The 15294-nt window shown below is 37.8% G+C and overlaps 1 protein-coding gene and 1 long non-coding RNA gene across 5 annotated transcripts in view; one reads left to right on the top strand and one right to left on the bottom strand.

Annotated features, from left to right (window-relative positions):
* The window catches only part of LOC309718390, a 69526-nt gene that overhangs the window by 53653 nt on the left and 579 nt on the right, over positions 1–15294 (top strand). For all 3 annotated transcript variants that reach the window (XR_014279956.1, XR_014279957.1, XR_014279958.1), the window contains one exon: positions 13346–13429. This is a non-coding gene — a long non-coding RNA (uncharacterized lncRNA). The remainder of the gene's footprint in view (positions 1–13345; positions 13430–15294) is intronic.
* Positions 3906–15294, bottom strand: part of LOC309718381 (spermatid perinuclear RNA-binding protein-like) — a 102458-nt gene continuing 91069 nt past the window's right edge. The window contains exons 14-18 of one of the 2 annotated variants that reach the window (XM_082553536.1): positions 12922–13056; positions 11613–11753; positions 11276–11399; positions 10074–10124; positions 3906–5318 (exon numbers count right to left, since the gene is read on the bottom strand). In XM_082553536.1, the coding sequence (XP_082409662.1) occupies positions 5230–5318; positions 10074–10124; positions 11276–11399; positions 11613–11753; positions 12922–13056 (540 nt within the window). In that variant the 3' untranslated portion in view covers positions 3906–5229. Of the gene's footprint in view, positions 5319–9273; positions 9974–10073; positions 10125–11275; positions 11400–11612; positions 11754–12921; positions 13057–15294 lie in introns of those variants that run through there. The other variant, XM_082553537.1, reaches the window with a different exon arrangement.

The following is a 15294-nucleotide window of genomic DNA, read 5'->3' on the forward strand; positions in this document are numbered from 1 at the left end:
GTCAGAACATTGTTTCATCCCTTCTGCAGTTACACTGTAGAGAATTTCCACATCTCATAATCAGATCAAGTTTGCACTCTTGTTTTGTTTTTTATGGTTTGGATGTTCCTGAGTTGAATATTGCTTGAGACAGTTGTGCTTCCAGTCACCAGAAATGTAATATGATCTGCTGCTGCTTCGAGAAATGTTTCATTCTTTTAAATCAAATTGTACTGATGCTGTAACTTACTTTTTAAAAAATGTCTCTCAGTTGTTTTTCCCACCAAATTTGCTAAATTGTCTTGAAGAGTTTTTTTTGCCCCAGAAACTGGTTAATTTAAGCATATTTTAGGTACCTCTTAACGTTAGCTAGTCACTATTCTATTAACATCTGTAGCCCTGTGTGCCTCCATACATAGTTTCTGGTATACAGCTAAAACATGTTAATGAAGTGTCTATACAATAATGAGTATTTATAACCTAGGGACGCAACAAGTAGTCTGTATTTGGATTGGATATTGGTCAGATGTGAGGTCATCTGTTAAATTCATTTCGACTCAGAGTCCACTTGCGATCAGCTGTGAGCTGCTACACTTCTTGGAAAGCTGATGTGTGTTGTAAGCACGAGTGATAACATTTCATTTACACTTTTGTCTTTTGTTGGATATTTATTTGTAACATTTTATTTTACTCACATCTCGAGTCAAGCCTGATGATGCCATAGAAATGATTTCCCAGCCCTTGTTTCATTTAAACACTGGTACCAGAGTGGTGAAACGTGAACTGGAAAATGTTGGATTGTTGCATCCTTGCTACAATCATGTAGAACTGGAGCAGCTTCAGAGTGCTACTTTGCGCTTGACTGCTGCTCACATTGGTTTTAATGAGGAGCGCGGTGGCTCAGTGATTAGCACAGATGCTGCTGGTTTCAAACATGTGTTGGGTCTTTCTGTGCAGTTTGCATGTTTTACTAGATTAATGCTCCCTGTATCGGCCTAAGAAACGCACTCTTCACTTCCCGGTTAAATAAAAGTAAAAAAAACAAACCAACAAACCTGTAACTGAAGAACAATGGAAACTGTATTTCATCTGTGCTTATCAAAGTAAAGCTAACAACCTACAGCAAATCACTGACATGGATTTATTTGTTTTTTTCCTTCTTCTTCTTTTTCATTGGCTGGCACGCTAAATAAAAAGTATTTAATGCACACTAGCAATGCAGCAAATGTCTGGCACAATTTTGATGGTGATGCCATTGGTAAAATGCTAATTTAAATAAATATGTTTTGCCATGCACTGATTTTTGCGGCACCATGAAATGCATAAAATGTATTTAATACCAAATGAGCCAAAAAAGGCAAATTCTGTTTTGTTGATTGATTTTCTGTAGTATATTCTGTAAACATACTGTGTATATACATATACATATATATTTATATATACATATACTAGGGGTGCAACGATACTCGTATCGATATTGAACCTTTCGATACAGTGCTTTCGGTTCGGTACGCATATGTATCGAACAACACAAAATTTTTAATTTATTTTATCAACTTTCCTTCTGACGATGCTGTCTGTGTTGAGCGCTCAGTGGATCTGCGCTCGACAGTGCAGCCTAGGTGGAGTAGTCGAACGCAGATTTACTAATCACCTGATATGTTTAATATGCTGCTGAGAATATAGCCCAGAAGAAGCGTATAGTATAGCTTATTTTGGAAAGAGCCATTTCTCTGTAATAAACTCTCTTTTCCAAAGATGAGTGATTTCTCAATCAGATAGATTTATTTTTTATTACTTTGTTGTTTCAGCAACATTAATTTTAAAAACTGTACTTTTGAGTTAAAATATATTTTTATAATTTTAATAAATGACAAATTAAAAAGGCATGAACATTTTTTGTATCGAAAAAATATCGAACCGTGACACCAAAGTATCGAACCGAACCGTGAATTTTGTGTATCGTTGCACCCCTAATATATATATATATATATATATATATATATATATATCATTAATATGTATACTGTGATAAATATCAGAATATTATAATTATATTAGAATTTTGAATTGGCACTGTTAACAAGCTTGTGGACCTTTTCTTTCAGGAAAGTCTACAAACGTTTTAAACCAGTGGTTCCCAAAATTTTCACCTAAGACTGAGACGTGTTTAGAGTGCGTTTGGGGTGCAGTGCTTTCTTCATTTAGGTCGTTTTTGTTTGAATTGCAGTTTGGAAGGCAGATATAGAAAAGCTTAAAAATCTTATTAAAAATGACTTGAAATGCTTTTATTCACATGGCATGCTCATGTTTTACCTCCAATACTCTAGTGCTCTTTGGCATACAAACTCCACAAGCAAGCAGGATTTAATGAGGCTTTAATCTGTGCCTCTTCGTCTCCCCTGTCCTCCTCGCTGTGACCCTGAATCAATCTCAGTACTTCAAGCTGAGGGATGTCTCACTTCCTAAAATGCATCAAGAGGACAGAGGAGAGAGGACAGGCCGAGGCACAGGAAGAAGCTGTGATTAAGGATGCACAGACATATCCTTGGAGATGTTTTTAGCTTCACTATAAAAGAAGCATGGCACATAGCTGGACTATGAAGAACATGGAGAGAGGAGAACTCATCTTTTTATTCATATGTTGTGTCAGTTATGTAAGAGGATCAAACATTCAGCCTTTGTGTGTGAGATTTTTGAAAAAAAGGTATGATATCCTGTCACATTGCATCATATTGTGAATTTAATTCACAACATGATGCAATGCCCTAAATATAAAACATGTCACGAGCACAGTTACATCTGAGGTCATAAATTCGGCAGTAGATGGGCTGTAGTTGTTGTCGTTTCCATTCATCGCCTCCCCCGCTTGAATCGCTGGTGGGAGGGACGTGGGGAGAGGAGTCGATGATGTTCAATCTGGGAAAATTAGAAAGAGGGATGGAAACCGTCGCTTTTCTCTAGTCATGTGCAACCAACAGGAATCTTCTAGCAATAGGAATCAACAAAAAGCACTCACATCTACAGAAAGCCCTCATTTAGGCCGAGGTGTTTGCTGGTCTGTAATTTATAAATCGAAGCTTGTGTTTGTGTACGTCTTCTTTATTTGTTGCTTCTTTGTATGTAAAGAACGAAGTGGTCCGTTCCAAAACCTGAAATTCGGATGGGTTCTGGATGTCCAGGTTGATGACCCGTAGATTGTCCTTTTTGATCCAAAGATGTCTTTTTATGTGGACATCCTTTTGTACGCCTCATCCTATTGGTGGAATATCCTTCACACCAGGTTGTGTGTATATGTTAGTCCCCATAGGGAAATTGCTCCTCTGCATTTAACCCATTCACCCAGTGCAGCGCCCGGGCAGCTATGTGCTTTGCAATGGAACTTTGCTATTGTTTTAATAAACAAAGACTTTTATTAGTGGAAGTAGCAAAGAGGTACTATTTCCTGATGAAGGCTTGTTGTCGAAACTCAAAGAATTTTCATTGAACATGACCACGCCATGAGAATAACAGGCATCTTTGATTTTTAAGCTGAGACTTTATTTTAGCGCTGTCAGCGTTAATCTTGTTAAGATGACGTCAACGCCATAACCACATTAACGCAGTTATGGCGCTAACGTCTCCGTTAGCGAGTTAGTGCGTATCGCTCCGTGCTTGGGGCTGCACGGTGCTAACGCGTTAACGAGCTAACCGCGCTAACGCATTGACGCCGTGAAGCCCCACGCACGGTGGAGACGGAGATTTGCCGCGTTAATGCGGTTAAGGCGTTAACGCCATTTTAACGAGATTAACGCTGAAAGCACTACTTTATTTACTTGGGGTTATATTTGAATGAATGCAGATGGTACGTATATAGATTGATTGATTGATTGGTAATTTATTTCAACATGTGAACAATATACAAGTACATTTAGAAAAGAAATGAGAGGAAAAAAAATATACTATACAAATTACATACAAAAAAAACATTCTGATTAATTTACATGTTGAAAGGGAGTGGGAAGAAGTATACACTTATTTAATCCCACCCCTGTCCCATAAATTATCAGTGAATATTTAGTCAGCTTCCTTACTGATATAATTTGTAATAAAAATAGTGAACAGATTTCTGATATACTATATACTATAATATCACATCATGAATTTTTTGTTTGTTTGTTTTTAAATAGAGACATTCACTTAATTTAAATATTTTCCTTTTCTTTATAGATCGAGAAGATCATATTTTTATAACTCTTTTTGAACATCTAGATAGATGTAGATGGTATACAAAAGGGAGTTCTTCCCACTGTTTCCAAGTGTTTCTCATAGTCGATTATCTGTTTGTATAATATTAGAGATAAAACGGCAACAAAGTATAAGCCACTGTTGTTGTGAATAGACACTGTGTGAATTAAATTTAATCTAGTTTAAGGATTTAATAATGTTGATTTAGAATAAACTTCTTTAAACTGCCTATTTAAAAACTTGCCATGTGACCTCTTATGGGTCCTTATCCCGTATATTGGGAACCACTGATTAAACCATACCAGCAGAGATGGAAAACATGAAGACAATCAGATTGGAAAATTACTACTTAATCTACTATATGCAATAATGTTAAATTTGGGATTATATAGAATCAACATAGCAATACAGCGTTATAGACAATTTGTAAAATGTAAGTTTCAATATTTATAGATATCATATCTGAGAGTGCTTTAAATACAAACCTACTTCAGTCACTAGTGTATTTACATTCAGATAGATTATAAATGCTGGGTTTTACATATTCAAATCTATTAACATGTTTATATATTTATATATATATTTAAAACACACACATCCATATGTACAGATAGTAAATGTCATATTTACATACAGTAGGTCACACTGTTGTGAATGTGCTGATGGCCTGTTTGAGTTCAGCAGCTGGACTGGAAATAGCGCTTCGAGTCGAGCTGCTTTGGGACACGCTGAGATTCCCGAAGGCAGCAGGGGTATTGCTTCGTGTTTTATTATTTTCTGACAGAAAAAAGTGAGTCTCGACTGTAGCCTCCTGTTCCCCAAAAACCAGACCTGGACCTGTTAGAGCATTGCCCGGGGCGTTTCCTTCTCCTATATTGCTTTCAATATTGCTGCTGTTGAAGGAGAAGCCCGGGAGAGCTGTGCCGCTGTAGTCCAGGGGTGCTGACAGTGTTTAATAAGGGTGAGGGATTCAACGGGAGGTTGGAGTTTGTTGCTGTGTCTTTCCTCTGTGGACTGGAAGGGTCAGAAAAGATCCTGAGGGCCCAGGTGGATGATTATAGGTGTGGCTATGGTCTGCGGCTGGTAATAGGCACTGTCGATGTACAGGCCGCCTGCGGAGAGGAGACAGGCAGGGTTAACATGATTAGGAATCATTATCAGCTAATGGAAGGCTTTTTTTCTGAGAGTAGATAAACCCACTAAGAATAAGTCCATACCAAAAGCTGCTGTTCTGAAGCGGATCTCAGCCTATATCCAATCTGAAAATTACTGCCATCTTGTGGCCACAGTTGGTTACTGTCTCTGAAAGCTAGCTTGCCTACCAGCCACTGAATCTGTCGTGTCAAGGGTTATGGTCCACCCTCTGTCAACAAAAGCTGGAGCTTGTTAATCATAGAGATTTGAACTTTTTCAAAAGTTAAAATCATTTGCTAGTCGAGCTGTTCCTGCCCTTAGGCGGTATAAAAGATGAACACAGCTACTAGGATGTCACCCAATGGTTAATGAGGTCTCTATGACGTCTCGAGCAGAGTGTTTTTACCATTTTCATCTTAGTGTAGCTAGTTAGCCAATGAGCATACCTAGGATAATCCTCCTTCACAACTGTAGTAATGCACTTTCTCACAAAACAAGAGAGTTGCCTCGTTTTTTTGCAGCCAGAGCAGTCGCCCCCTGCTGGCCATTGAAAAGAATACAGGCACTTCCAGGCTGGCTTCATTTTTTTTAGACGTTGAAGTTACCCCCATGTTTTATAAACATATGTTAGTCTGATTCTGCAGATTTGTGTGGAGACGCAGGTAGCTGTAGCATGATGGTCATGAAGAGGGGACCATCAAAACAGGAAGTTTATCCAGCAGTATTTTTAAACAGGAAGTCGTAAGAGGTCGTCTTGGTTGACCAGAGTTTAACGAGTTTCCAAACAGGAAGTCGCAAGAGAGACGCTTTCAGCACAGAAAACAGAGGCAGCACAAAATTCGGAAATGTTGTGTTTTAGTCGACTTTAATTTGTATCATTGATGTGTTAACAGTCGAACTGCTCATTAACACAGAGGATAAATTGGGGAGCTGCACTGAGGCATAGTATAAGAGAAACGAAGCTTATTTAGACCTGTGAATAATGCAGGGCTTTACTTTATGCTAGTAAAGTCAAAGTATGAATAAAAGTCTTAATATGTTGTAGGTGGCGATAAGGTTTTCTTCCCGATTCAGTGTAAGCAGTGAACCTAACTGCACTTTTCTCTATACTGTAGTTGATCGAGGATACGGGCTTGGAGATCAACTGTATGAGTGAGGAAATGAATGTGAGACAGTTGCTTCAGCCTGAGCAGGTTCACGGTGGAGCCCTCGGGGAGTTTGTTGTAGAAACTTACCCAGAATGTGAGCTCTCCTTCAGGAGCAGAAAACCCAGAGTTTCCTTCATCACAAGTTTATCAAACTAAACTCACTTACTGGAACAAGCCCCAGGGGATCAAAACTCATCGAGTGCAACAGTTTTGGTTTTTAAATGGTGTTAATGCAGTTCATTAAAACTCCACCTTTAAGATATTTTCTTCTCTCTGCAGTCAGTTTAACAAAAACAAACAAACAAACCAAACATCCAGTGTCATCAATTTAACCTGTAACATGAGCAGAGCAGGATACGGATCCCTAACATTCAGGGTGCTGCTGTTTTTAGAGGAAGCTTTATTGGCTCTCAGGATTGTTAAAGGCCAGAAGAATTAAGTAGATTCAATGCATGCATGATGGATGCAAGCCCTTTAAACAGGGAAACAGAGAAACCTACAGATAAATAGAGAAACCCATTAAAGCCTTGTACTTGGTGACCACGATGTAAAGTCAGGCAGAAAGAGCATTAGAGATTACTGCAGACATGGCTTTACTAGCATTGTTTAGAAATCTAATTTAATTGTTTTTAAGACCTGTGCACATTAATACCTGTTATCCTGCTCTAAAGCTATCGCTATATTAACAGTTAATTAACTAACAACTGTTCTGTATGTACTGCAAGGACTAAAACCTTCACGCCTCTGACACAAAGCCTTAAATAATGAATTTTAGAAGCTTCAAATTAATAATTATCTTGAGATTCTTCAATTAGCCAATGACAAATTTGTTAATGTCAAAGATAATAAAGCTTCTTTTCTGAAGGCACCGGGTGGACTTTATCTTCAAATTTAAGAAGGTTTTGAGTTGATAAATACTGCAGAAAGACAGATTTCATATTTAAAAAAAAAAATCTGTTTGTACATCAAAAAATTCAGAGATTTTATTTTAAAAAGTGCTTGGCCTTGAAAGTTTAAAATATGATGCTAACAAAAGCCAGAGCTATGAAAATTGGATGTAACAATTATAATAAACTTGAGGTCATGTTTAAGGGTTTCTTAGAGGACACGTGAGATGGAATAGGTGAGTATGTTTTGCATTTCTATTACCCAAGTCAGGACAAAGTTTCTTCAGGTTATATTTGCCTGACTGTGGATGTTCAATACTTTACAATTATTTCTTACCCACGTTTTGACATATACGATCCCAGTAGCAGTTGGGGTCGACCCTGCCACTAGTTGCTAGAAACTGGGTGGTTGTTGACTGCCGCTAGGTGAGAATGATCACAAAGACGTTGCTTCACTAAAGACGGGATCTGATGCAGCATTGTAAACCTCTCTGTGACCAGTATCACCCACGGACTGTCAGCACCCTCCAGTTCGCCTGTCGGTTGTGGTGTCCAGAGGCTTTTTAGCAATACCATACATTGGTTAATGCGATGAATATCCATCGGCATGGGAAAAACTAAACGTTTCACATATTTGGCAAGAAAGCCTGTCCTGTAACAGAGTAATTAGTGTGACTAATACAATATACTAATTAGAAATTTCAGCATGCAACAAACTGGGGACCACAAGTTAATCAGTTGTTGACAAAAATATTAATTTATTTAAAAAGAATATTACCTACAAACATAAAACAGCTCTCTGAGAAGAAATTATTTGAACTCAACACAAAATGGCTCATACTCAACAGTAAGTGTAAACTCGGACACTCGATATCCAAACGAAAGGAAAATATTTCTCAGTGCAACCGAATATTGTAAACCTGTCTTTTTTCTCTCTCTAACAGAAACAAAACATCTGCAGAAAACGGAGAGAAATGAAAATACAAAACAACATTCACATATATGAATGATTGTTAAAGGAATACATAGCCTTTTGACAAAGAAGCTCTGATCACTTTCACCTCAAGGACATGCTTTAATTTAACAAAGTATGTTTATAATTATTCATTTCCCTACAACAACTGATTTTTTTTTTTACTCTATTAGGGACGCTGAATTATTGTATGTTTAGTGTGGTGTTGGCTCTTTTGGTTCTTTACAATCACGGTATAGCTCCATATTGTTGGTATTTAGTAGTTACTTAGATTTGAAAGGTCTTTGGTTCCCTCCAGATGTATTTTTAGTTCTCTAGTTTCCACATTGAATATTTGTTACTCTCTTTTTTTCAAAATATATATAAAAAAAAATAATTAAAAAAAATTTAGTTTGCTACTTTGTAGTCACTTTATACCCGGTCTTAATTTAGTTCCCTCGAGTAGTTAAACATTTGTTTTTAAATCTATTAAATCAAATAGAATATGGTAAGCTTTGGGACACTTTAGGGAAATTAAATAAATAAATAATTTAACTAGAGATGATGTTTTATTGAATATTCCCATCGTATTCTTTGTCATCTGTGTTTCTTTTGCTAAAAGTTAGTTTTAGTGAGCCATTTCATCATCCGTGTGTAGTTGTTGCTAATTTAGTTCCCTAAAAACCTGAATTTATGCATTTAGTTTTAAGTAACCTACCTGCTAGTATATTACATTTGTTTTGTAGATACTTAATACTTAGTTAAATGTATTTTTAAATCCCTTCTGAACATTTAATGTATTTATTTACATATTTACTGCATCGTATTTTCAGTAGTCTCACTTCACTTCCTTGTAATGCTCATGCCATATTTAATTCTCTGCAGTAGCCATCTTCAGTAGATCGAAGGGAACAAAATAAGAGCCTCTAAATATATCACTATCCTGTTAATTTAATCCTACAGGGAATGTTTGGATCATTAAAATAATTTAGGAACACTGTAGGATGATGTATTAGAACCAGTGGCTTTTCCCCCCACTGCAAAAACTCTCACCGATAATCATGTAGTCGTCCTATACAGAAATTCCCACAATACGAAACTCAACCATGGTCATAAATTATTGTTTATTGCGCCTCATAATACTAATGACATTTAAGTGGATAATATATTTTTGTTTAGTAAGTTTTAAGAAAAACAAACTACACTGTATTATTGTGTTCTCTGCTGGATGTATTACCCAGCAGGACATGTAGGGCTGTTTAATTTGTCATATTTACCTCACCAGTCTTCCATACACTGCTCATTAAACGCTGAACTTTTGATTGCGTAATGATTTAATGATACAGAGCTTTTTTGTCAAACTCTGTGTTCACATGGATAGTAATGACATGACTGTGAAACTGTTTTAGCCCAGAGGATGAATGCTGTACAAAAATCCCACTGCCTGATTTGATGCTTAAAGGTTTGTAGACTGCAGGGTTGGGTTTGTGTCGTGAATACACAGCCAGTCAGGATATTCCTTTAACAAGTGACTTCCTGTGAAGTGGGTGAGGGAGAGTCCTAATAGGGGTAGAGGTGGGTGACGGGGTATGCTGTGGGAACTCTGATGACTGGGACAACTACTGAGGGCATTCTGGAGGGAAAACCTGAGGAAGAGTGAAAGAAAGAAAAAGAAACTCAAATGTTGGGGTGATGGAATAGATTAAATGGATGGATTAAGGATCGAAAGTGAAACTAGGAAATTACCGTAAGCAGGGAGGGTGCCTGCAGGGCTGTAACCATAAGGAGCACCAAAACCTGCGGGGGGATAAAATAAATCAAATGTTATCATTAAATAGCACCTATATATACACACCAGTATCACCCACAGCTTTTGTAATCTATTATCATCTCAGCAATAGTTTTCACCTACATTTATGTTGAATCATATTAAAAACTGTTGTGCTTCCAGCCCTTTTTCCCTTGTAGATTGTCTGCTCAGCTGCCCTTTTATTATGAACCTCGCCAGAAACTTTGTTAATCTGAGCAGCTTTGTACAGCACTGGGGGGCAATTCAATGTTGCACTCAATTAATGTAGCACCATCAATCTGCTACAGCTTTAATTGTGAGGCGCAGATGGAACACGAGTGTGTATTTACCAGTGAGAGAGCACCGAATTATGGCTAAAGTTACTCTCAAATGGGGGAAAAAAAAGATCTAATCTACTGTAATTGGTGGACACAAGGGTCATGTCAGTTCATCAAATAAAAATAATAATCCTACCAGACCAAGATGAATTTGCCTGAAAGAAATCTTGGGAAAGACATGTCTTAATATGAATTATACAAAATTTTGGGTCCAGGCTGTCATTAGTTTTCTCCAATAAATAAATCAGGGTGAGGTGTTGTTAGCACTAGATCCATTATCTAGAAAACTACTTGAGATAGGTCCTTCAAATTTATTCTGGGTAAATATTTGGTGCTAATCTGCTCCATTCTCTTGGACCTGGACACTGGATAGTGTAGTGGTAAGACTACACACCTTTGGAGCAGGAGTCACAAGTTCAATTCCCACCCGGTATCCAGTAGGTCCTGGCTAGACCCCCCCCCCCATGCTTAAAACCAAGCCCTGGAATGGCGCGGCTATGTCTGCAGCTCGGACGCAAGAATTTCACTACATCTTGTACCCTGTATAACTGTGTATGTGGGAAATAAAGGTTGTTTGTTTTGTAGGGGACTGATTTTATTTCCAGATTCTTATACAGAAGGCTAACAGCAAGAGGAAGCTAATTAAAACACTTTACACTCTGGTGTAAATCCTGAGCACTGAATTAAAGATCATTCAGTATAACGCAGGTTTGTACAGCTTAATAACAGTCAGTCAAATGAAGGAGTATTGATTTATTAATTTTCCCCTTGGTATATGTAACGGACATGTTAAACAATGATGTGACTGCTGTGTGACTCACCTGGTGGGATGTATCCATGTGCGGGTGGGGTGCTGATGTAGGGAGCTCTGGGGATAATGGGGACCCGTGGAGGTCTGGCAGCGAGGGCTGGGAGGGTGAGGACCGAAGCCACGGGTCGCTTTGGCTGCACAAAAAATAGACCACAGTAAGAACAATACATGTTTTCTTTCACTGGGAATTTATCAACATTTTACTCACATCCTGATCTAACTGCTAAAAGGAAAAAGACTGATTTAAGTTTAAAACTCTCTGATTTGTCTCATCTGTCAATATCTGCAGGACACAATGCAGGACGTTAATTTGAAAGTCATTCTGAGAACCTTAATGTTTTACTCACTGGAGGGTTTGGCCGTTTCTTCTTGTTGGTCGTAGATTTAGAGCCGGAGAACAGGCTGTTCAGAGCAGCGAGCGCAGCGCTGGCTTTGGCTACTTTCTTGTTGGGACCCGTTCCCCGAAAAACCTGCTTGTCTACCTCAACCTGTTATCGCACACAGAGATGAGAGCTCATATTAACAGGGTTCCTCCTGCTAAAAACTGAAGTCTTCAAGACAACAAAGAAGAACAAAAAAACCACTTGGATTTGTGTACAAGATCGACTCAACAATAACTTTATTAATAAGAACAAAACGCTGTTCCCCGATGGTTAGAGAAAAAGTTTATGTTTGAAAGAAAGAAGAAAATCAAAATGCTTGAATTTGAGCGGGCTGCCTCGATTCCCATCATGTAAAAATTTAAAACACATTCTGCACAAACACAACACGGCTTCAGTACAGCTGCAGAACTGATTCTCATTGAATGTGCATTTCTTTATTTTGTTGCTAGCAAACATACAGTGCAGTAAACTGTTTATCCAACTTTTAAATTGCAATATTAGAATTTTATTTAAAACAATTAACTCCTGCTTCCTTAAATCCCCCTTTAAAGCATGTTAGCATGATTAAGCCTGATGTCTGTAGACTAATACCAGTTAAGGCCCTGTTTTTTGAAGATAAATGAATTTTCTTAAAATTTAAAAAACAAATTTACATATTAAATTTACATTTTTGTTATATTTACATATAATAGAAACATACAGATTTTCATTATCAATGTTACAATAAATCTAATAAATTATGCCACGCTATTATAGATTATGCCAACCAGCTTAATCTATAAAAAGTCAAAAACAACCTTTTCCTGAAGCACCGCTTTGAAAAAGCTCTTCTTTTGTTTTAATAATGACTTAATCGACAAGGGAGAAACCGGAAATTAAAGTAACTGCTATGTGATATGAGTAATTCAGTCCCACACCTGTCGTTAACATTGTCTCTGGAGCACCTTTGTTTCTTAATAAGACATCTACATATGCAGCTCTTTTGTTGTTAATGCCAAAGGAAATCATCGCCACATAAAGAAACACAGAGCTTCTTGCATAAAGCACTGCAACAACATATAGCCTTAAAAAGCAAGCAGAAAACAAACTACAGCAGCGATTTTACAGGGACTAAACTAGTTTCATGTTCGGCTGCGTTTGCTGGCATTTAAAGCTGTTTTCATATACAGGAAGCTCTGAACATAAAACGCATTCTGTCGTTCATCTGCTCCTAATAAGAGAAGACATCGGAGACAGAGCGGAGCAGTGAGTGGAGGTGTGTTTGTTTTCCTACCTCTATGATGAAGCGTTTGTCGTAGCTGCTGCCGCTCTCCGATATCAGCTCGTATTTGAGGCCGCGGCGTTTCTCATTCAGCTCCATCACCGGGTTCTTACCTCCTGCCGTCAGGATCGGTCCAGGAGCTCTAGACTGCAGACGCATGCAGAGAGAGAGAATCAGCTGCAGGCTTTACATCCGGTTTATCCCCCGAATGAGGAAACATGAGCTCTTGAGCACAAAGTAAGACAAGCTATCTAAGCAGCCCGTTCACATCCGGTATACCTCCTACATGCTGGAAGAGTGAGAAAGAACAAGCTGCTGATATTCAGTATTTGCTGCACAGCTTACAGATACAAATGCCTATTACAGCTAATTAGAAAATGTAGTCTTTTTGTTTTTCATCTTTACTAAGCTGCTTCTTTTCTGTTTTCTGTTTAAGTTCCTTGAAGATGTTTCACTCTCTCATCCAAGAAGTTTCTTCACTTCTCAGAGAGAAGAAGAGTGGAGAAGTGGAGAGTCCCAGGTATTTAAGCCCTAGTGGGAGTTGTGCTGTGAAAGAGACGCAACAAATGCAACAACGGGCGTATGTCCCACAAATAAGTGTCCAGCCCGCAGTATTTAATTATTTAGTTAGTTAGATGGTTATAAGTGCACAAACTCTGTGCTGACAGGTAGGCCAAAACAGTCATTAGCGTTCAACCTGGTCTTAATGAAGTATGCAGACGGTGCTCTCAGCACCACCAGGCTACCATATTTTTTTTTAACTATGCAATTCTGATTATTGAGAGCTGATACCTTTTTTTAAATTATATTTTTTCTATATTGGTTCTTGGGATTGTTCAATCAAAGCATCATCATCATATGACCCCTCAACCTGAATGTAGGGAATAAACCACGCAAAATTTACAGGAAACCCCGGGGCCTGTCTGAACCCTGACCACGAATAAAAATAAACACTTTAATAATTTAATTTGTTAAAATTTATGGAATTCACATAGTAATAAGTTTTGGTATGCAGCCTATATTATGAGGTTCTTTGTGTTTTTGCTCACATTTTCAAAGACATCATCCCAGCCCACATAAAACGCAGCCCACTGATAGTCACACACCCATGCACATCTATCAAGTTAACACTGATCTAACACACTTTAATTTCTATGACTGGAAGGTTAAAACAGAGCTTGAAAAAACGTTCTGAGGACACGACTGAAAATGATTTTAAAAAAGTATTTTCAAATAACAACTTTGAAACATCTTGATGTAAGTTGGAGAGCACTTAAAATAAAAGAAAAACTATCTGAAAGTCTGGCTCAATACTTTAAAGAAGAGTTCAAAGAAATCTATAGAATAAATCAAAATATCAAGTTGCAACCTAACAGAATAAAATGAAGCTCATGCTTCTTCATGGTCTGATGAACTAATAACCCAGCAAACCACTGGCTAAATGAAAAATCAGGTTCTACCAGTCTCAGAAATAACCTCCACATCTGGTTTGGGATCTATGAGGAAACCTGTGTGTAAGAATATTATTTTACTGTATTTCATTTTCTTTTAAATTGTATCTATTTTTTTATGTTATTAGATTAGACTGAAATGGATGAATGAAGAAATGCTTACTGGAAATAGTTTCGGTGATTTGCAGTATAACATGTCTGAATGGTCAAACTGACAGTAAACTTTTATTTATTTTACATTTTCAAAACTCAACTTTGAGTTTTTATATTTTAATGGATGAGGAGGTTTACAATGAAAGCTATCAAAAGAATGAAATTCAATTAACTTTTATTTATATGGCGCCAGACTCCCAGCAGCTGAGCTCTGACCGAGCAGCAATTTTAAATGGCTGTATCTGTCATTTTAAAAAAATGATTGTAAACCTATCGAGATTAATATTTCACACACAACACCTACAAGCAAGGTCGTCTGCTCTTTATAAAACACGGGCATAACCATTGTGAGGTCGACAAACGTTTTTGAAGTCCCAAGTTGAGTGTTTTCACCATCGCCATTGTCAGTGGTTTGACGCCGGACGTGACGAGCGAGGGGCGGCTCTGACTGTGAAGTCTCACTCTCATTGAGTGTGCAAGTATGTAAACCTACTGTGTACACACACACACACACACACACACACACATACAAGTAAAAAGGAGACAACCTCAACAACCAAGGGACTGCAGGGGACAAACGGAGCTACAGATATAAGAACTAATAAGATGATTAAGCAAAACTTGCTTTCACACTGCTCATGTTATTGATACCTGATGACATGTTTCTGTTTTGCTGGCCTCAGGGTAATCCCTAACATTAGTTAAGTGTGGTTGTGAAACCCAAACTCTCCCCACACTCTGCTGGAGGTCTCTTCCTGTTAAAAGGGAGTTTTTCCTTCCC

This window comes from Aulonocara stuartgranti, assembly GCF_965226115.1.
Source record: "Aulonocara stuartgranti genome assembly, chromosome: 12".
NCBI classification, from domain to species: Eukaryota; Metazoa; Chordata; class Actinopteri; order Cichliformes; family Cichlidae; genus Aulonocara; species Aulonocara stuartgranti.